This window comes from Trifolium pratense, linkage group LG7 (assembly GCF_020283565.1).
Source record: "Trifolium pratense cultivar HEN17-A07 linkage group LG7, ARS_RC_1.1, whole genome shotgun sequence".
Classification (NCBI taxonomy): Eukaryota; Viridiplantae; Streptophyta; class Magnoliopsida; order Fabales; family Fabaceae; genus Trifolium; species Trifolium pratense.
This window is the reverse complement of record NC_060065.1, coordinates 49,165,398-49,188,425: the sequence shown is the minus strand read 5'-3', so window position 1 is coordinate 49,188,425 and position 23,028 is coordinate 49,165,398. Positions and strand designations below refer to the sequence as shown.

General features: G+C 34.3%; 3 protein-coding genes across 3 annotated transcripts; 2 read left to right on the top strand and 1 right to left on the bottom strand.

Annotated features, from left to right (window-relative positions):
* Positions 1-294: 294 nt before the first annotated feature.
* LOC123896837 (diacylglycerol kinase 5-like) lies at positions 295-10,357 on the bottom strand. Its single transcript, XM_045947240.1, has 12 exons — positions 9,815-10,357; positions 9,602-9,724; positions 8,982-9,110; positions 8,483-8,568; positions 7,691-7,814; positions 7,330-7,378; positions 6,822-6,904; positions 6,312-6,379; positions 4,927-5,001; positions 1,627-1,714; positions 1,053-1,169; positions 295-849 (listed from the first exon to the last, which is right to left on the bottom strand). Exons 1-12 carry the CDS (start codon positions 10,013-10,015, stop codon positions 532-534), a joined length of 1,461 nt encoding a protein of 486 aa, XP_045803196.1. The 5' UTR covers positions 10,016-10,357; the 3' UTR covers positions 295-531.
* Positions 10,358-16,257: 5,900 nt separating this feature from the next.
* Positions 16,258-18,234, top strand: LOC123897566 (coumaroyl-CoA:anthocyanidin 3-O-glucoside-6''-O-coumaroyltransferase 1-like). The gene has a single exon (XM_045948259.1). The coding sequence runs from the start codon at positions 16,633-16,635 to the stop codon at positions 18,031-18,033; it is 1,401 nt and encodes a 466-aa protein (XP_045804215.1). The 5' UTR covers positions 16,258-16,632; the 3' UTR covers positions 18,034-18,234.
* Positions 18,235-20,157: 1,923 nt separating this feature from the next.
* LOC123897564 (coumaroyl-CoA:anthocyanidin 3-O-glucoside-6''-O-coumaroyltransferase 1-like) lies at positions 20,158-22,940 on the top strand. Its single transcript, XM_045948258.1, has one exon. It carries the CDS (start codon positions 20,358-20,360, stop codon positions 21,753-21,755), a length of 1,398 nt encoding a protein of 465 aa, XP_045804214.1. The 5' UTR covers positions 20,158-20,357; the 3' UTR covers positions 21,756-22,940.
* Positions 22,941-23,028: the final 88 nt, after the last annotated feature.

Below are 23,028 nucleotides of genomic sequence, written 5' to 3'. Positions count from 1 at the left end.
CCACACCACAATGTACATATTAAGAAGATAAGATTACATGGTCACCTCTCCCCAAGTGAGAGTAATTTCCAATAGGCTCTAAGAAAACTATTTAAGGTTTGTGAATTCAATGGACAGAAAAAACAATGAATTTGAAATGTTTTTTGAAGATTTTCATATACTCTCTTCATTCCAGATTGATTTTCGATTAAGGTTTTTACACAAATAAAATTTATTAAAAAGCACTCTCATTTTTGTCGTCTAAAAGAATCTAGAAATGCTGAAACTAGAACCTAACACATGAGGAGCACATAATTCAAAGGACAGAAGTTACTTTGAATATTTATTTAAACTGCAAGAAGGTTCAGAACGGATCAATTACAGCATCTCAATTCTAAATTACAATGACCATGTTTACAGACATGCGCTGCTAGAATTGATCAAACAGGTGATACAATTGATGGAGCCTACCATAAATACATATAATGTCTAAACAATTAAGTAGGCAATGTCAACCACATAATATTAAAGAATGGTGTAATAGGGAGAAGCCTAACTAAGATGAGCAATATCTACCTCATCAGGGATTTTGAAAGTATCTGCTGCACCAAATTTTCGAAATTCATCTGCTAAACTGTCTTCTTCATTATCATCTTCTTCAGCATCATTATGATGAGGTGATGATGGATCACACACACTTTTAGACTTGGACTCATGAGTAGCAAGCATGTTAACCTGGCCATGGTGAGAAATCTCTACCAAAACAGTATCATCATCAACTGGGAGAGGTTGCTTCCATGGTTCCCCATCAATCCTCATGTATGTATGATCTGCTGCACCTTTGTGAAACTCAAAGCGGATTCTTTTTGCCTAATGACAAGATCATTTCAAGCCATTTTAAACTTTCAAATCAATAAAATAATAATAATTGGTACGGATGGATCATGGATGGCAAAGTAAACTTTTGGAAAGTAATTCCAAAAGGAAAATATGATTAAGATAAAAATGTTGTGGCCTGAGAACTTTATATAAAAAATAAATATGTATACAACATTTCATCGTGTCCACATTACCTGAGCAAGGCGAGTTCCATGTCCATTTGGAGCAAGTAAAACAAGCCCATGCCACGCATCTCTAAATCCAACAACTTCAATAAGACCATCATCTACAAATGGAGGTGTAAAAGCTCTCTGCATTTGATCAAGATAGCACATTTATTACTACTTCAGTTACTAACGTTTAGACTTTAAAACTTAGGGTCCGTTTGATTCGCTAAAAATAAGGGACTGGACAGGACAACTGTAGTTGTACTGTGTTTGATTGTAAAACTGTTTCAGGAACTGGACAAACTGGGAAGCAATGGACAGGACAAAAACAGAATTTTTTGTACCTCACTAAACCACAACACAACTTTTTGTCCGCAGTACAAGTTGTCTAAAATGCCAAAATACCATTTTATTAACAAAATATCGTATAAGACAAAAAAATATTCAATATCCCAAAAGTTTGTTCTGTGCTGTTCTGTCATGTGTTGTGCTGTTCTGTCTTGTACTGTTCTGTCCAGTACTTACCCTTTAACAAATCAAACACACCCTTACAGGGCAAAAGACTTGTATAAATAAATTATTTCAGAATTATGAAATTTACATCACGCTGCTTCCTGCTGTTTGGTGTACCCCATGGATTAAATCCACCAGAAAAGCTAGGCAAGTTAAGGCATACAATTGATCGGATGCTGCAAATCAAATGGAAAGCAGGTCAAAAACACATCAGAATCAGATGTTATCCAAGCAGTTAACAGGAGCAGAAAGATTAAGTTCTGAAAAACATGAATGGGTATGATTCACATGACAGTGAACTTGTTAGGAACAGAGAATTGAATTGAAAAGAATAAACATCTTTATAGAAAGTGTTAGAATCAAGAAAATATGTAGATATTCTATGTACTTTACATCTTCCTAGATTAGTTATCAATAGTCCTAGTCTCTACAACTTCCTAGGCTTCCATGTATTTATTGTATCTACATTATAAATACACAGTGTGTGTGATCTGGTTAGACACACAGAAATTACATATTCAATATGGTATCAGAGCAAGGTAGGGTGCGACTGAGTTTACTGATGGGATATTAAGTTAAATGGACAATCGGGAACATAGAGCACAGAGTCCAAAGAAAGTGTGGGTATGGGATTAGTTTGGCGCCTTTACATTTGGTTTGTGATCCATTAGCCTAAGTAATACTAGGAAGTGTGTCTATATGAGTCAAATGTGAGAAAAGCAATTTGTTACCGGACATATGATCAGAGCCGCCTGAGTTAAGGATCCAAGGTCCAAGTGAAGAAGATTGTGAAACAAAAGCAATAGGATTACCATTCTGAGGAACAGAGGCAACCGGTATGGTAGTTTGCATTTGTGCCTTCAGCTTGAGATACTCATTATACTCTGTGGTAGAAAGCGAGACTTGACCACTGGTGTTAGAGGCTTCAATTTGAGCAACATTCACAACTTTGGGCTGCAATTGATTAGCTTTTGTTGGGCAATCTGCTTCAATGTGGCCAAAATGGTTGCAAAAGGTACAACAGGATTGATGCCGATTATTTCCACGTCCTCCGCCTCTGCCACCCCGTTGAATTTGAGACAAGTGCAGTAGAGTCAACCGGCACATTGAGAGAAGCAGCAGCTGGAGTAGGAGCTGAGAGAAAACAGTGTCATATGACGGAACAGTAGCACTAGACCAAATTTGATTGCGAACTGAGTCAAGTTCCGGTGGAAGACCGGCAAGTGCTAACACCATAAAGAATTTTCCACGTTCAGCATGTTTGTCGACACTATCAGTAAAAGGCATAAGTGCATCAAAATCAGCAATAAGACTATCAAGTTTCCCACGTAGCTTTGCATATCCATGTCTTCTTTCTTCATGGAAATAAGATTAGAGACCACTTTATATAAACGATTGACATCGTTGGAATATGTCTTCTTTGCCTTTGCCCAAACATAGTAGCATGTCTTAAACAAACGGAATTGGGCTTGAAGTTTTGCATCAATTGAGTACCAAAGAACACTACAGATGGAGGCATCAACCTGTTTGCAACTTGCTTGATCCTTGGTAGGGATATTCTTGTACTGTTTGAGCAAATGGTCCTCACGACCTTGTCCTTCAAACCAAAGTTCAACGGCAGCAGCCCAACTGCATAATTGGAAGCACCTACCAATTTTTCACAAGGAATCAGAGGAGGGGTAGTGAAACTGAGACTGGAAGACGAAGCAGAAGCAGGTCCAGATGCAGACATGATGATATATGTGATATGAGAGAAGAAAGTTTGCTGAAAAAAATCCCAAAAAGATGAAAAACACCTCGGAATATAGCACAGAGGGACCTGCGGTGGCCGATGCCGGAAAATGAGACACGTACGCAAACGCGCTGATTTAGTGACGGCGCGTGGGACTCACGCGCAGAGGAAGAAGCGGCGCGTGTGGAGGAATATGGCGGTGGAAAGACTCGTTGGAGGATTTCACGGAGGTATGTGGTGGTGCACGGTGGTGGGTCGCACTGAAACAAGGCCAACTGGTTATTATAGCACAGTTGGAAGGATATAGTGTGTTTACAGTAACACCCTAGGTCCTAGAAAGAACCACTACTGATACCATATTTTGTTGGTTCAAATGATCAATTAGCTGACATATTTACTAAGTCCCTTAGAGGACCTCTGGTTGAATCAATTTGTAACAAGCTTGGTGCGTGTTAGAATCAAGAAAATATGTAGATATTCTATGTACTTTACATCTTCCTAGATTAGTTAGATGTTTTCTCTCCCGACCCCCCGCCTTTCTTTTCTACCCCCTGAATTTCCGTTTTTGCCCTTGGGGGTACTTCGGTTTGTACGAACCGAATTTTTTTGTCATGCTCAAAAAATTCGGTTAATAAAAACCGAAATTTTGTGTTCCAAATTTTTTTCCAGATTTCCTGACCCTCAACTTCCACAATTGATTTGAAATACTAAACGATGTCCGATTTGAGTAAACGACCACTCGTTGGAAAGCTTAGGGTGTCAAGATTACAAATATAATTTTTGTTTCGAGGGTTAACTATCCAATTGGTTCAGTTTGACCAAATAATGGGTACTGGTACAGAAACAGAGCAGAAACTTTTCTCAAACTTGTAGGTAGATTTTCTCATACTATACTTAATGAAATTTAACAATTCCGGTGTCAATCCTGTAGTAAATTTTGTCTTCTTTACACTAGATTAAAAATCATTAGCATACGACTTATATTCAGAGAGATATGCTAAATTTACCACAGGTAGCTCTACACGAATTTTCACATAAATCTTTCTTCTTCTCTTAACATTTATGTTATTTCGGTTTATATAAACCGAATTATTTTTTCCATGTTTAAAAATTTCGGTTTGTATAAACTGAAATAAGTTGGCCAAATTTTTTCAAACCGCAAGGGGCAAAATGTGATTTTTGGGGGGTATAAAAGAAAGGCGTGGGGTCGGGAGAGAAAACATCTTAATAGTCCTAGTCTCTACAACTTCCTAGGCTTCCATGTATTTATTTTATCTACATTATAAATACACAGTGTGTGTGATCTGGTAAGACACACAGAATTTACATATTCAATAGAAAGATTGAGAAAGGCTAAAATATTCTATATCCTAATATAACTTAGAAAACCTAGAGCATAGTGATGCGTGGCTATGGATTTTTTATATTTCTGAAATGTAGTTTTGTGTGTTAACCTGAAATTTTCAGAACATTTGTTTTGCTAAAGATATATGCCAATGAGCTTGTAGCTTAATAGACATTGCCAAGTTGTAGGACTTCAGTATGATGTTAATGTGGAAGTTTCAACCCTCCACTAGACTATATTTTTCTCTACACTACCGAACTTGTAACAACTTCAATATAACCAAAAACATACAAATTCACAAAATGTTTTACCTGGAAGGTATTTCTAGATCTTCCCAATGACCAGGTGTTTTCATGACTTTGACTTTTCCCATATGTGCTATGTTCCTGCAGCCGAACATCAAATTAAATTCACTTAACTATTCCCGGCAACAGATATATGTAGAAAAAAAATGCTGAAGATAGATATGAAGAAAGATACAATGATATTGCGTATGTAGTTGTGCAAATGTGTGTGCAATTCACCAGTCTAGACAAGTATGAAGAATGGAAAGAACAAGATAGTATATAACATTCAAAATGATTAAAACTTTGATCTTAATCTCGAAAAGAGAGAAAAAAAAAAGAGAAAAAAGAAAGCATCGTTATTTACAAATTATAACCATTTAACCTATATAATTTGACATTTGAACAGAAGGAAATTATAGCCATCATTTACAAATTATGGACTTGGTTAAATAAGACTTGTCATAGATGACAAGCCAAATAAGCGGCAAAATAGCAATGATTACTAAGTTTATATTTTATGATTTTGTAGGCTACAACTAGATTCTGTGGGTTTAGAAGAACCAGAGAATGCAATCATACTGACGTAGCATTGTTGCTACAGCTTCCTAGCTCTGATCATAGGCCGGCATTATTACCTAAGCCCACACCAACTTCCGACATGAAAGATAACTGCCTGAATGGGTTATATATATTTAGAAGTTCACATGACCAATAGCGAAGATAGGACTATGGTATATTTTAGAATTCAGTGTTTCTTCTACCATGGTAGCATAGCTTACGTAATTTTGAGATTGAATTAGAAAATGCTATTTGTCTAGTTTTTGAAAGTTCTAAACGGGAATGTTGGTAATTGATAGTTTATTCCTCGTGCCTATTATGAACTAACAATTTAACAAATCAATAGTGGGATGGGGAACTTAGAATTCTGAAGTTTCATAAGCCAAAGTAAAAAAAATGAATTCAAAATAACCACATAGTTAGTTAAAGGACCATTTGCAAGTTGCCGATTTTAATATCAACTAATTTAAAAAAAAAAAAGATTTCTAAATTCATTTGTGTATTATAGTAGATGTAATGGGTTGGTTGGAGTTGCTACTGTGTGACCAGAGGTCACGGGTTTGAGCCGTGGAATCAGCCTCTTGATATGCAAGATAAGCCTGTCTATAGTAGAAGATCCACAATGGGACCAACCCTTCCCTAGGCCACACTATGGTGGGAGCTCTATAGCACCAGGTTTCCCTTTTATTTGTGTAGCATATATATCCCCAGAACTAACTTCCATTAATTTACAACAAGGACCTATATTAGATGGTTCATGAATTCACTCAGCCGGGTAACAACAACCTAAAAATCATAAAAGGAAAACATAAATTCTTTGTGCAATCAATGAGGGATCTACATGAACTGACCTTTTCGGAGGATGAGTTAGTGAAGCTAAAAACCATCCTTGTGTGCATCCAAGCTTAGCATAAGTGCTCTGAAACAATGTTAAACAGAATCAATCACAAAAAATGGAAAAAGTGGATAATGAAAGTACATTTCAGTGGTCAAAAACTACATATTCTAATGAAGTTTGAGAAAGTCAACATGGTTGTTGTCTTGTTGAAAATAAGATTATGATCCATCTCATATTTATTGTATAAGATTGGTATATTGTATCCTACAACATATCATATTGTGTTCACAGGAATATAATATTTTGTAATTATTCTATTAATTGCTTTTAAACCTATATAAAGAGAGCCCATTGTGTAGTTGTAAGTAAACACACGGTGTCACCATATGCTTTTCTCTTTTTCTCTCATTCGACAGTCATGTTGTTATTAACTTCAGTGCAATACATTTACGTGATTATAATTTTGGCTGTTCAAAAAAAAAAACTTGTTATAAATTTGCAGAAACAAGTTGCAACAACATACCTGATTAACCAACTGATTTTTGAATTTTTCAGGGTGCAATTTACGTTCAGAATGAAATGCATAGGACACTTGAGCATCCATTCCTACAATCAGGAGTCAAAGATTTTACAACCACTGCTTAAGCAAGATGAATTGATGGAATTTGGGAACGAAAATCCCCTCTAATAAATTCTATGACATAAAATACAATCAGAAGAAGCAAAAATAGTCAAGTTAAAAACAGTTAGTACTACTGATGAAGATAATCAATGAGTTTTACTGAATAAGCAAACTAACATAACAATATACAAATTATGTTTCCATCATTTCATATATTCTATACTTTACAGTTTACACAGCTTTTATGTAAAAAAGTAAAGCTTTTATTGCAAAAAATAATTTCAATTGAATTTTGCAATCTCATAATTTGAAATTACTCACAAATATTAATACTAACCAAGGTCAAAGGATGTTAAACAGACAAAATTAAATTTATATTGAAGAACCAACTGAATCTACTAATTCTTACCCATGCTGAAGTAATTCCAAAATCCCCCACGAAATGTATGGCAACCTTCCTGAAGAGAGATGAGAAACAACCACAAAAGGAAGTATATTGATTAGAAAAGAAGCCAAAACATATGTAATAAAACATTTACAAAGAACTCCTACCACTACATAGTTTACTGTGTAAATTTCATTAGTTTGCTGTTTGTACTTGAGGACTACAAGGCTCAAGCACATAATAGATCATAACAAAAATTTCACGCCAAACGAGCTGTTTAAGTTCATCTACTAATCCTAAAAAAGAATTGCAAAATGTAGTACCCAGTCACCATGAACTGGATGTAGTATGAAATTGCTAAATAGTGAATGGTATAGTGTCTTACTATATTAAGTTCATCTGCCTCAGATACTCGATGGAAGGCATGAAGAGAATGAGGTAACTCAAGAGGAGCAATAGGATCACAGGCACCGTGTTTCGGAGTCTTCATCCGCATAAGAAGGTGCCAGCTGAGGGTTTAGGAAAAAAACAGAAAGTATCAGTCAAGCAACTGATATATTTACTAAAGATCTTGAACAAAAAGTAGCCCTTAAAATATCATCACAAATTTGCTTGGGTTAAGGAGCATTAAGAACTTGAGTAGTTAGTCAGTAAGGGAGAAAATCAAAACACCAAAGAAGACACAATACTCCATAAGGCTTAAACTATTGGAACCACTAAAAAATGCCCCATAAGAGAACATTAAAAATTATAACAATAGAGTGATTGAATAAAAATAATACTAATATTAAACAACAGTCTGCATGATGCTTTGAGATTAATAATTCTACGACACCACAGAAGATATCATATTGAGCTGGTACACAGATAGTGGAAATAAATTACTAAATTGAAAAAGAAATGATAGGTTTTCAATTATGATAAATGAATTTATTGATTTAATATTGAAGGGTACTGCAGTTATTCCAACTATACTGTCATTAACTCTGTACAAAATCAATTCAGAATTTCAGAGTATTTTTTTTTTAACAAGAGAATTTCAGAGTATTATTAGTAACCTGGCAAGTATTCCTTAGAATTTTCCCAATACTAGGAAGGAAATGTAACTATTTAACTAGCAGAATAACAAAATAAAACCTAATTATAAGATGAAAGAAAAGGAGGGAAAATTCATTACTTATCAATTTTCATTTCCTTAGCCTTCATTACTTTATCAAGGAATGACAAAACAGATTGTTCATCTGTTCCCGGGTTCTTCTTCCCCTGCAATACAGCAGAAAACATTTATGATTTATGGGATCCATCATTTCTTTATACATTTTCTAAAAAAAATAATAATAATATTTATTATCTCAGTCACAACAACTGTTGAGTACTTCCTCAACCACAACATCAAATTGAAAGGCAAACAAGGAACCATGATCTTTACAGATATAGGATGGGGGGGGGGGGGAACACAACCTAGTTAATGCAGACATGCGAAAAGTTCAAATACACCAGCATAAAATGCACACTCCTAAAGAGCATCCAGTCAAACTAGGAACAGGAACCAGGAAGATTAAATCTTCTTAGCTTTTAAACAATCAAGTCATGAACTCATGGCAGAGGCAGCATATGTTTTAAATGTACTTGAACGTTTCATGGGAAACACACAATATAGAAATAAGATTTCCTACCCAACCAAATGCAAATGGTAGATTATTCCCGGTGCCCAAGGGAACCGTGGCTATGGGAGGCGAATGAGATAATTTGAGATCACAAACAACTCCAAGCAACCAGCCAGCTGTTCCATCACCCCCTGCAACCTAAAGACAAAATACACATCAAAATCTCAAATGAAAAACAAAACCATTTGCATTTAAAATTGAACATATGGCTAAAACATGTTTACATTATATAAATTAAATCCAACAAAAATAAACCAAAAAAAAAAAAGTTAATAATTGCAGTTGCAGTCATTGTGATCTAGTGAGAGCTGACTGTGGTGTGCCCCATGGCCATGTTGAAGCACAGACATCGGACACGACACAGACACTAACACCGACAATAATTTGAGAAAATGACATAATTCAGTGCAATCATAAGTGTCGGTGTCCGACACCGACACCGACGCGTGTCTGACACTGGAACACGCCTAATATGAGCTGTGTCCGTGCTACCTAGGCCATGAAATTGCAGTTCACAGTCACGGCCAAGCACGATTGCAGCAACCACAGAAATCGAATTATAACCTTCAATTCAAAACTTCGAATGTTTGTTGAAACAAAAACACATAAAAACAAGAATTTCAGCTTACAATTAATCTCAATCTCTCCATAGTCCATATAGCAAGTTGATCACCCTGAACCTTCAAGTTTTCCAAATTAGCATAAATTCTACTCAAAACCTTATCAGGAGTCTCTTCTCCCAAATCAAAAACCTAAACAAACACACATACACAAGCTCAATTCAGTCCTACATAACAACATCAAATCGAATTCGAAAAATTCAGAAAATCGAAATAAAAAACCTGTTTTTCTTTGAGAAGTGAACGGTAGGTTTTCAAGAGTTCTCCACCTAACTGACCACCACTCTTAGAGTTAACAAAAACAAGCACCGGACACTTTGGTCCATCACCATCAATCTCACCATGATCAACCTTAGAACCCGGCACGAGAACGTGATTCGGGATCCAAAAGTTCTTCAAGAATTCAGAATTGCGTGATGCCATTGTTGCATTCAGCTAGAAACGCAATCAATCAATGTAGTAACTGAAATTGAATTGCAGGAAAAGCGATTAAAGTGATGTGAAAGTAAGTAGGAACAAGGATAACGTGTGTGACGTTGACTATTAGTGGAAATTGTGATTATGAAATTAAGTGATTGTGATTAATGATTATTATTGAAACGTGATTACGAAGGAGATTGTGATTTTGAAGAAGAGAAGAGCGAGAGGAATTGAGAGGGAGTTTATGGAAATGTAGGCAGCCAATGAGATAAAAAGAGGAAAGTGTATGTAAACGGAAACATGATTGCTTGCCAGTTGAGCGGGCGCGTCAAAGCTCATTTTTTCAATTACAACTTCGACACGTGCGATACACGGTGTAATTAGCCTAATACTTCCTCCGGTAGTGTTTGACCTAGCTTTTTTTTCATTTTTTTTTGAACTTAGGCAAACAGTTTATGCAATATAAATTAGGTTTTATGTTATTTTATAAGTTCATACTAGTCAAAATTGTATTTTTATAAGCTATTTTATCATAAACTACCTTGAAAAACTTATAATAATACATAAAAATTGCATAACCTGTTTGCATAAACTCAAAAGAAGAGGAAAAAAGTTAGACCAAACGGTACCTAAATATAAGAGAAAAATTATTTTTTAGATTAATTCAAATTCTAATGTTTTTGGACCATATTATGAGCAAGATACATTATATTCTCAATGAATGTAAAAAATAATTTTTTTCTTATATTTAGCACTAGAGGGAGTATGTAACAAAAAAACTGAAATATTAAAAGATATTTTTAAAAAACTTTATTATAAGCAAAATATGCAGGTTTGATTCCCACGGTACACAAATTTATTTATTTTTTAAAATTTAAAACTGCAATAAAAAGAGAGCGAAAATGTGCGGAAAAAAGATTAGATTTAAGGTTAGCGTATCTGAATAAGCTTAGAATATAAGAGATAAGAGAAGATTATAAATGCATTTAATATTAGGTTAACATATTAAAATTTTTAACTTTAATCACAATTCAAACACATGTTTTAGTGGTTGAAAAACTTTATTGTAAGCAAAGGATGCCGGTTCGATTCCCACTATAGACAAATTAATTTTTTTTAATATAAAACTGCAATAAAAAGAGAGGAAAAATGATTAGATTTAGGGTTTGCTTATCGGAATAAGCTTAGAATATAAGAGATAAGAGAAGATTATAAATGCATTTAATATTATTAGGATTTTTAACTTTAATCACAATTGAAGCAGATGTTCTAGTGGTAGAAAAACTTTATTGTAAGCAAAGGATGCGAGTTCGATTCGATTCCCACTGTAGACAAATTAAGTTTTTTAATATAAAACTGCAATAAAAAAAGAAGGAAAATGATTAGGTTTAGGGTTTGCTTATCGGAATAAGCTTAGAATATAAGTGATATTTATATTATATGATAAATATTTTTTTGGGTTTACAAATTCTCTAAGCATTCAATTCAGCGTGACTTTTTTTCCTCTTATTTAAAGCTTATGCAAACAACTTATGTAATTTTTATATATTATTATAAGTTTGCCAAGGTAGTTTATGATAAAATAGCGTATAAAATTACAATTTTCACTAGTGTGAACTTATAAAATAACATAAAACTTAATTTATATTGCATAAGCTATTTGTATAAGCTCAAAAAAAGTTAGGCCAAACGAACCCTAAATAAATTATTTATTCAAATATTTTAATTTCAAATGTGTTCACTTTACCCATTTCAATAGAAAATTAAAAGAAAATTATTATTTAAGATGTTTAAAGAGTGTCTCGAGTACACTCGTTAGTATTTTTCATATATATTTCGTTTTTTTTTTATGATTATTGATGACAAATATTTTTATAGAATTATGTTTATTGATGACAAATAATTTTATAGAATTTTTTTTAAAATATATGTCCAATTTATTTTTATATTTATCAATGTCAATATTTTAAAAAATATCTTTCAAGTATCAGAAGGAATGGGCTCCGGTAAGTACTTAGGCCTCCAATCCATCGTCGGAAGAAAAAAGAAAGCTATTTTTGGCTACCTCAGAGATAGAATATGGAAGAAAATTCAGCAATGGTCCGGTAAGCATCTCTCAAAAGTAGGTAGGGAAGTGTTAATCAAGTCAGTAACACAGTCAATTCCTACATATTGCATGAGCAGTTGAGCACATTTCTACTACCAACAACTTTAGGAGAAGAAATACAAAAAATGATTAACTCTTTTTGGTGGGGAACAAATTGTAAACAAGGAAAAGGAATAAATTAGCTTAGCTGGGACAAGCTAACTGTGAGGAAAGAATTTGGAGATATGGGTTTCAGACACTTATATGGTTTCAATTTGCTATGCTAGGAAAGCAAGGTTGGAAATTACTAACCAACCAAGATACTATTGTTACTCGAATTTTCAAAGCTAGATATTTTCCAAATGGTGATTTTTTGGGGGCCCGACTAGGCCACAACTCAAGTTTTATATGGCGTAGTATCTATACTTCACAGGTAATAGTCAGAGGGGGGCTACGTTGGTGTATAGGAGATGGAAGCAGCATAAATATATGGCAGTAACCATGGCTAAGATATGAGGATAATTCATATTTATCTAGCATGATAGTACCAGGGAAAGAGCACATGAAGGTTTCAGACTTGTTAAATCCAGAAGCAACAAATTGGAGGAGTGATGTAATTGATAGCTTGTTGAATGAAAGAGACAGAGAGGCAATAAAAAAGATGGCAGCGGTACAGAATGCGGGAGAAGATAAACGTGTGAGGAAATATAATAATAAAGGTATTTATACAGTTAAGTCGGCTTACCGGTTTGCTATGAATACCTTAATTAATAATGAGTAGTATAAAGTTCCAGGGGATTGGATGCAAATATGGAAGTTGATGATACCGCAAAGGGTGAAAAAAAATTTATGGAGAATTTTGAGAGGATGTTTACCCACAAGAGGCCGCCTTCAACGAAAAAGAGTGCAATGTACGAATATGTGTCCTCACTGTGAATCAGCATATGAAAATGAGTGGCACTTATTCTTAAGTTGTGACAAGGCTAAGGAGGTGTGGAGGGAGGCTGCACTTTGGGAGGAAGTGGAAACTATTGCTGCAACAGCTGCAGATTTTGGATCATTCATTTTTTCTGCACTGTCAACAATGATGGAAAACAGAAAATGTGACTTTGTAATGATGCTTTGGTGCTTATGGAAGCGGAGAAATGAGAAGGTTTGGGAGGAGGTTTTTGCAGCCAGTTAGCATGTCGATCCAATTAGCGAGAGATCTGTTATACCAATGGCGTTTTGTGCGGCAAAAGGAGGACAAAGTGAGCAATTACAGTGACAACAATATCATGAGATGGCAGCCACCATTGAGTGGGGAAGTCAAATGCAATATCGACAACACAAATTTGGCATTGGTATGTGCATACGGAATGATCAAGGCATATTTATGAGAGCAAGAACAATGTGGTTCAATGGAATTCCCTCCCCTGCGGAAGCCGAAGCCTGGGCATTGAAAGAAGCAATTACTTGGTTGCGAGAATTGGAGCTAACTCAAGTGGTCATCGAACTAGACTGTTTGCTAGTGGTAAACGCCATAAAAGATAGCTCTAAAGATCAATCCGAGTTTGGCAATATTATTGAAGAATGTAAACGATCGTTAAGGAATTGTCCAAATTTTAACATAAGTTTTGTAAAGAGGCAAGCAAATTTTGTTGCTCACTCACTTGCGAGGGCATCAAAATTTTATGCTAGTTCTCAATTTTATGCTAAAAAAAAATGTATTCTATAATTTTTAATGTATATAGTGACGAATTTTTCTCCCATTTTTTATTTATATTTGTTAGTAATAAGTTAGGGCGTCCCGATTTTCGTTTCTGTTGATGTATTTCCGGGGTTTTTCTTTTGGTCGCTTTGTGCCGACGTTGTTTCTATCCTTGGATGTTTATATTGGGTATTAACCTAGTCTCCCAATAGTTGTAATCTTTTTTTTTTCTTCATTTTTTTTAAAATTTTAATAGGCATCTATGCCTTTTATTAAAATTAAATCCCCAACGATTTTTAAGACAAATAAAGTGTAATAATTCTCAAGATTGATTTGTTTCAAACGATGATGGTGCGTATGTGGAATGCAGATTTACGTGTAACAATGAACAAATATCACATTAGGGATTGTAGTTCAAGGTGGTTGTGTGAAGACGGTGCTCCGACTAAAGCTTCGACAACAGTTGAAGGCAAGGCTCCGGTGATGGTTGCTGACAACAAAACAATATCTGAAGATAGCAATAAAGAGCATTCAAGTTTTGTACTTCTCCTTTAAATGTAAGTCACTTTCTTCAGATTACATAAATTAAGAAATGTAATTAATGTTTTATGAAAAAGAGAAATTATGCGTAAAAAAAAAGAGAAATTATAAGTTAGTTTACAAAATTATCCTTTATTAATAACATATAAAAGATAAATTGAATAATTGAATGAAGAGAGAGTAATAAATAATTAAAGGTATAATTGAAAAATAACATTAAATGTTTCATTGATAATGTAAAGTGACTTGTAATTTGGTACAATTTTTTTCCCTTCAAAATAACTTATATTTTGGAACGGATGAAGTATTAATTACCAATCATTCAACATATGCACTAATTACTTTGACTATGGCACATAAGTGAATTTGCATCTAATACCCCCGCAACCAACTTGTATCAAACTTTTATTTTGTAAGCATATGATTTATTGTTATTAGTTGATGAATAAATTTTCCCAGGAGTAGTTTAGAAAAACCTTAAAAAATCACGTTGCAATATTGGTTCACTAAATAATTTGCAAAGTAAATTATATTTTGATTATTAGTAAGCTTATCAATCGGTGAACACCAACACCCATCTATCTATTTGGTCACTTCATACAGAGTAAAAATATAATCCAATTAATTTCTAAAACTTCTAAATTAATTAGATATTTAATAAAAAATATATCATAAAATAAATAATTAAACAATTCAAAATAAGAAATTAAATAAAATAGAGGGTGGTACACAATACTTTGGCCATCATCTACCACCCAGTATGTATAATCAATTAATCATTAAGGAAAAGCAAAACTTCCATTAGAGCTTTTGATATGGAGGCTAGAATATGCTGCTTTTTCTTTTTGGCTTTCACTACCAGTTAAATCTGGTTTGGGTCAATTATGATATTAAGTGGTTTCAGCCCCTTCCCGATCGCAGTTGTGGGGAATCGAACCGTGGTCCTTCCTACCAAGTTCAACGTCAATCACCACTGAACCAACTGATGATTGGTAGAATCCGCTACTTTGATCACATTCATATTTGTAGTCCGAAACCTCTCAGTTCTTTAGGTTTTGTAGCAAGGTCCCAACGGACATCAAACGACTTTCGAACTTGCTCAATATCCTCCCAAATATGAAAGCTCTCTCAATCTTCTCTACCTCTTCCAACTAATTCCTTGGAATTTTAGTACTTCATCGTGGGATAAATAGGAATAGCTTCGATTACACTCTTGGTTAGATTCACTCTTTTGAAAAAAGAAAAAAATGTTGTTCGCTTTTCACGCCGTAAGTTTGCTTCAAATTTATCTCAATAACATATTGAAATGAAAATCAACTTTTTGTGACGCTTTCCAAACCATATGTTAACAAGTGCCTAAAAAATATAGTAATAATGCACAAAAAGTCTCTAATGATGCAATAAAAAATCTAAGATGTTATTCAATATAATTTTCTTTTTTATTTACGCTTGTTAGCATGACCCTCTTTTATATAATTTGATGCAATCAACCACTTTATAATTTTTTATATAGAAAAAATCACAACTTATTATTCTTTAATAATTTATATTTATAAAATTGGCATCGATTTTTTTTTCTTTCAAAATTACATTAAAGAGATAGAAGTGTACGTCCGAAGTTTCAAAATTAATATTATTCTTTTTCAATGTATACATTTTCTTCTATTTCTTTTTTAGTTTCTTTATTAGAGCTTCGAAAACACTAGTTAGCAATACCTAATACGTACCTGCTCTCCATCCAAAGTCATGGACCAAGAATCTCATGGATGGATCTGAATTCTCTCTACTATTTTATGTTCATCGATCCTCTCTATTTTTTTAATCCAATGATTAATTGAGCTATAAAGAGAAAAAAAATAAAAAAAAAGAGAAAATATTGAATAAATGTTCAAGATTATGGCAATGTAAGGAATATGAACGAAAGAATTAAAGACAATCCAAATTTTTCATGATCATATGACACACATGACATATCTGTCACCTAGTAAAAGCCACCACAAACTTCATCATCTTTATCTTTTTGTGAATTTTACACATTCAAATCATAAAAAATTACTATAAATCCTTCCACGAGTTGCATGAGCAATGAACATATATATTAAAATAAAAATCAACAAGTTCCACTAATACATGATATATTCCTCCATTTGATTCTTATCTCAGCAGATTAAATCCTCCAAAATATACATTAGTTTATAATGTTAATTATACATCTATAACAACATAACTATGTATCTTAGTCAAATAATTACTCCAAATTATGTAATTTTCTGATGCAGGTGGGACAAAGTCACAAACACAAACATGAAGGTGATAGAACAGAGTAAAGTTTCACCACCACCCAATTCAGTTCCATCACCAACCATCCTCCCCTTAACTTTCTTCGACTTTCCATGGTTTTACTGTCACCCAATAAATCGCATATTCTTCTACCATTTCCCTCATCCAACTCATCACTTTCTTCAAACAACACTTCCTATTCTCAAACACTCTCTTTCCTTAACCCTTCAACACTTCTTCCCCTTCTCCTCCAACCTCATCATCCCTCAAAATTCCCAAGATGCCCCTTATATACGTTACCTCGATACTGACACTCTTTCTTTCACCGTAGCTGAATCCTCAGGAGACTTTAACCTCCTTATATCTGATTCACAAGATGCTCAAAATTGGCACCCTCTGGTTCCAAATTTGCCTCCATCCAGTACTGAACAGAACAATACACGAGTCATTCCGATAATGGCCATACAAGTCACAGTTATGCCGAACTCCGGCTTTTCTATATGTCTCACTTTCAACCATGTTGCAGCAGACGGAAAATCACTTCACCATTTCATGAAGTTTTGGGCCTCTGTTTCAAAAAACAGAGCAAACAACAATGATATATCTCTTGAACAGTCTCTGTCTTTGCATCTCGATCTGCCTTCACACGAAAGAGATAGAGTTAAAGATCCGAAGGGTCTTAAACAAATATACTTAGAAGAACTACAAGATTTTGATTCGAAAAACATGGAATTCACGGGTCTTGTTAGAGATTCTTATGTTAATAAGATAAGAACAACTTTAGTATTGAGCTTTGAACAAGTTCAGAAATTGAAGAAATGGGTTGCTGAAAAATGTAAAGATAGTCATGGAACACAACATGTGTCAACTTTTGTTGTAACAAGTTCCTTGATTTGGTTCTGCATGATAAAATCAGAGCAAAATGAAGGTGATTATGTTGATGATCTATGCTACTTTGTGTTTCTTGCAGATTGTCGTGATAGCCCTGAATTTTCATTACCAAAAACTTATTTTGGAAATTGTATTTCATCTTTAATTGTGGCTGTAAAGAGAGATGAGTTAGTTGGAAAAAATGGGATTGTTGCGGCGGCAAAGGGTATTGAAAAGAAGATAAGAGATTTTAAGAGTAATGCTTTGTTAGGAGCTGAATCATTGATGTCTGATTATAGGGATTTATCGAAGCCGGGTACGTCTCTTGTAATAGTTGCTGGATCACCTAAACTTGCTGTTTATGAGACTGATTTTGGTTGGGGGAAGCCTAAGAAATCTGATGCAGTTCATCTTGATTCGTCCGGTTCGATATCTCTTTCAGATTGTAGAGATGGTGGTAATGGAATTGAGATTGGTTTGGCTCTTGAGAGGTCTAGAATGACTGATTTCATCAGCATCTTTCAAGAACAACTTGATAATATTTGTAGCATGTGAATGTGCAAATCACTTTGCTTTTACTCTTTCTGTTACTAATATTTGGTTCAATAAGTTTCAGCAAACATTCCTTTTATATAGAGTAATGATGTTTTCATTTCAGTTTACATACTATAAGTAGAGTGATTGTTAAATGTAGCGTAGAAGGCATGTTATGGGACTTTCAAGGGTATACTCTTTAGTCTTTTTATCTTTTTTCAATTAGTTCATCTATTTCCAGTGCAATTGAAATATCTTCCTGAAAATGTTAGCAACTCTTTTGTTGATATGAAAAATATCATCTTTTATTGCCAATGTATGAAGTGATTTCTTTCAAACTGAAATGGTTTGTTGTGTCACCACAAAAAAATCTAAGCCAATAATTTCTTTGGTTGTTATGGCAGGAAGAAAATGTTTTAAAATTGTTGTTATCGGAGTTAAAATTTTTGGTTCTACTGTAGGATTTCACCATTCTAAAATGGTACTATGTTCATCCTTATGATATGAGGACCACTCATAAACCAAATGGAGGGGATTGCAGTACTATTACCGAAGAGACTAGTTCGATGACCACTCTTAATCTGAAGGGACAACAAGAAAGAGGGAGAAATGGCTCGAAAGTGCATCAAGCAACAAAGGGAGAAGGCTAGAAGAGAGAAACTTGAAATTGCCGCAAGCTTAGTGTGATTTTCTCAAAGGTTTTTTTTTTTTGTTTTTTTGAACAAGCCAAAATGAGATATATATTAACACAAACAGTCTACCCAGCACAAGACGTACTGAGGTAGACTACATCTTCTCAAAGGCTTAACACTCTTTTATATAGTGTTGGAAGTTACACAATGTGTAATCTAATCGATGAGAGACTTACTGTTTTTTTCAAATTACCCATACTAATTAATATGCTACACACACTAGTATTTTCTATTATCCGATGTGAGAATTAATAATTTTTATTTTTAATTCACACACTACAACTATGCTCTATGCTCTGTGTTCTAATACTTACAAGTTAAATTCTGTCCAAAAAAAAAACTTACAAGTTAAGTTATGAACATTGAGTTTCAATCGTCAAAGCCATAGTTAGTTAGGGACATAATGTTTTTTTCACAATAGTGTGTAGAGAAACTATACCATTGTTGCCCTTAATTATTCCTTGTATAGTAGTTCTATATGTTTACATAGGCTCACTGGTTTGTGAAGTTTACAGGCAAATCTGGTACAACCGCAGAAGCATTAATCAAATCGTTGCTATTGATTTTATGGAAATTAAGCAGCAAATTCAACTTTCAGTGTAAAAAATGGAAGGCAAAAAAAAAATGTATGTCTAATTAAATAGGGTGCTAATTCATGTGACTATAAATGACATTGTTGGAATTTGCCTTCAAATTGTGAGGCAGAAAATCAGAACTGGAACTGCCCCCTGCGCAGCGCTAGGCGCAGAGGGTGCTGCCTAGGCGCAATGTTGAAGCAGGAATGTGGTTGGCTTGCTGGTGGCTGCGCGAGGCGCGGCAGGTCCTGCACCGCCAAGGTGCGCAGCCCTATATATGGGTTGCTGCGTTTTCTGCACGAAGAGAGAGATAGTCTGAAAAATGTTTCTTTATTAAGTGTGGTTTGTCACTATGTAGTGTTTTTGTGTTTGTTTTATATATATATTTTTTAATTTCTTTGATATGGGCCAACTTTACCAAGAGTGAGACAAAACAATGTATTATTGTACTTCCTCCGTCCCTAATTATAAGCACCCTTTCAAAGATAAAATTTGTCCATAAATATAAGTCCTTTTTTAATCCCCTAAACACATTTATTATTACTTTTTCAAACATAATCCTACTTTATATTGAAATCCGAAAAGTCAACTACAAATACATCTTTTCACCAAGGATAATTTAGTAATTGTAATATCCAAAAAGTATACATTTATTACACTACCAACTTTTCTTAATATGCGTGAAAAATCGCAACAGAGGCTTATATTAAGTGACAGAGAGAGTAATAAGTAAATGGAGTGGAGCACCTTATAACATTTCTATTGGGTGAGGGCCATATAAAGTAGTGATAATAAAAAAAGTTTTAAAAGATAGTGCCCCATAAGCTCTATTCCACCTCCGTCTATAAATAGTTTAATACAATGATAAAGATTAAGAAGTCTGAGCGAGAGATCCTCTGAAAATGTGTTTATAAAGTAAAAGTAATTTTTACTTTACAATGAGTTAGACTTAACTCTCAATTTTAAGATGATATTGTAGAGCAATGAACATATATTCCTCCGTTTGATTCTTATCTTGGAGATCAATTCCTCCAATATAAATTGATCCTCCATTTACAACAAAGTCACAAACACAAATATGAAGGTGATAGAGCAGAGTCATGTTGCACCACCACCCAGTTCACTTCCATCACCAACCACACTTCCCCACACTGTCTTCGACAATACATGGTTTTACTGCCGATACCCCGCTAAACGCATATTCTTCTACCACTTTCCTCATCCAACTCATCACTTCCTTCAAACAACACTTCCCATTCTCAAACACTCTCTTTCCTTAACCCTCCAACACTTCTTCCCGTTCTCCTCCAACCTCATCATCCCTTCAGATTCCCAAACTGAACCTTACATACGTTACCTCGATACCGACTCTCTCTGCTTCACCGTAGCTGAATCCTCAGCAGACTTCAACCTCCTCATATCAGATTCACAAGATGCTAAAATCTGGCACTCTCTTGTTCCAAATTTGCCTCCACCTAGTACTGAACAGAACAACACACAAGTCATTCCAATAATGGCCATTCAAATCACTATTATGCCGAACTCCGGCTTATCTATCTGTCTCGCGTTCAAACATGTGGCTGCAGACGGAAAATCACTTCACCATTTTATGAAATTTTGGGCCTCTGTTTCAAAAAACAGAGCAAACAACAAAAACAATTCGTCTCTTGAACACTCTCTGCCACTTGATCTTCCTTCCCATGAAAGACATACAATACTTAATGCCCCAAAAGATCCTAAAATAATCTACTTACAAGAAACACAAGATTATGTATTAGAAAAAGTGGAATTCGCAGATCTCATTCCAGATGTGTATCCTAAAAACGTACGAACTTGTTTAGTGTTGAGTCATGAACAAATTCAGAAACTGAAGAAATGGATTGTTGATAAATGTATAGAAACAACACAATACATTTCAACTTTTGTGGTAACATGTTCCTTGATTTGGTGTTGTATGGTAAAATCAGAGCAAAGTGATCAAGGTGATGTTGTTGATGATCTATGCAACTTCCTGTTTTTTGCAGATTGTCGTGGTCGTCCTGAATTTTCATTATCAAAAACTTACTTTGGAAATTGTCTGGCATCTTATATTGTGGTTGTAAAGAGAGACGAGTTAGTTGGAAATAATGGCATTGTTGTGGCGGCAAATGGTATTGATAGGAAGATAAGAGATTTCAAGAGTGATGAAGCGTTAGGATCTGAAACGTTGATGCTTGATTATAGGGAATTATTTATACCAGGTAAGTCGATTTTAGTAGTTGCTGGATCACCTAAACATGCTGTTTATGAGACTGATTTTGGGTGGGGAAAGCCTAAGAAATCTGATAAGGTTCATCATGTTTCGTGTACGATTTCGCTTTCTGATTGTAGAGTTGGTGGAAGCGGAATTGAGATTGGTTTGGCTCTTGAGAGGTCTCGAATGGCTAATTTCATGAACATCTTTCAAGAACAACTTGATAATATTTGTAGCATGTGAATGTGCAAATCACTTTCCTTTTACTCTTTATGTTACTAATATTTAGTTCAATAAGTTTAGGCAAACATTCCATTTTATATAGAGTAATGAAGTATTTGAGACTTGAAATACTCTTTAGTCTTTTTATCCTTTTTTAATTTGTTCATCTATTTCAAATGTGGTTCCATGCCTACTCTTATACTGAAGGGAAAACAAAAAAGAGGGAAAAGTAGCTTGAAAGTGCATCGAGCAGAAAAAATGAGATGAGAGAAGTTTGAAATAGCCGCAAGTTAATTAGTGTGATTTTCTCAAAAGACGTAACACTCTGTATATAATGTTGGAAGCTAAACAATGTGTGTAATCTAACTGTGAGGATTAATATTTATCTCAAATTACACATACTAGTTTGCTACACACACTAGTATTTTCATTACCAAAAACTTATTTTGGAAATTGTATTGCATCTTATACTGTGGCTTTAAAGAGAGATGAGTTAGTCGGAAAAAATGGGATCATTGTGGCAGCAAAGGGTATTGAAAAGAATATGAGATTTTAAGAGTAATGCTTGGTTAGGAGCTGAATAATTGATGTCTGATTTTAGGGATTTAACGAAGCCGGGTACATCTCTTGTAGTAGTTGCTGGATCACCTAAATTTGCTGTTTATGAGACTGATTTTGGGTGGGGAAAGCCTAAGAAATCTGATACAGTTCATCTTGATTCGTCTGGTTCGATTTCTCTTTCTGATTGTAGAGATGGTGGAAACGGAATTGAGATTGGTTTGGCTCTCGAGAGGTCTCGAATGGCTAATTTCATCAACATCTTTCAAGAACAACTTGATAATATTTGTAGCTTGTGAATGTGCAAATCACTTCGCTTTTACTCTTTCTGTTACTAATATTTGGTTTGATAAGTTTAGGCAAACATTGCACTTAATATAGAGTAATGCAGTATTCATTTCAGTTTACTTACTATAAGTAGAGTGATTGCTAAATGTAGTATAGAAGACATGTTATGGGACTTTCAAGGGAATACTCTTTAGTCTTTTTATCCTTTTTCAATTAGTTCATCTATTTCAAGTGCAACTGAAATATCTTTCTGCAAAATGTTAGCATCACTTTTTGTTGATATGAAAAATATCATCTTTTGTTGCCAATGTATGAAAGTGATTTCTTTCAAACAGAAATGGTTTGTTGTAGTCTACAACAATAAAATCTAAGCCAATAATTTCTTTGGTAGTAGTCATGGCAGAATGAAAAAAAAAGTTTTAAAATTGTTGTTTATTGGAGTTAAAAC

Bases quoted from the DNA above. Each gene is read 5' to 3' on its own strand.
- LOC123896837 (XM_045947240.1), bottom strand. From the start codon at position 10,015: ATGGCATCACGCAATTCTGAATTCTTGAAGAACTTTTGGATCCCGAAT. The intron at 9,725-9,814 runs GTTTTTTATTTC...GTGTTTGTTTAG, and splicing joins CACTTCTCAAAGAAAAACAG to GTTTTTGATTTGGGAGAAGA. The intron at 7,379-7,690 runs GTAAGACACTAT...ATCTCTCTTCAG, and splicing joins AGGCAGATGAACTTAATATA to GAAGGTTGCCATACATTTCG.
- LOC123897566 (XM_045948259.1), top strand. From the start codon at position 16,633: ATGAAGGTGATAGAACAGAGTAAAGTTTCACCACCACCCAATTCAGTT.
- LOC123897564 (XM_045948258.1), top strand. From the start codon at position 20,358: ATGAAGGTGATAGAGCAGAGTCATGTTGCACCACCACCCAGTTCACTT.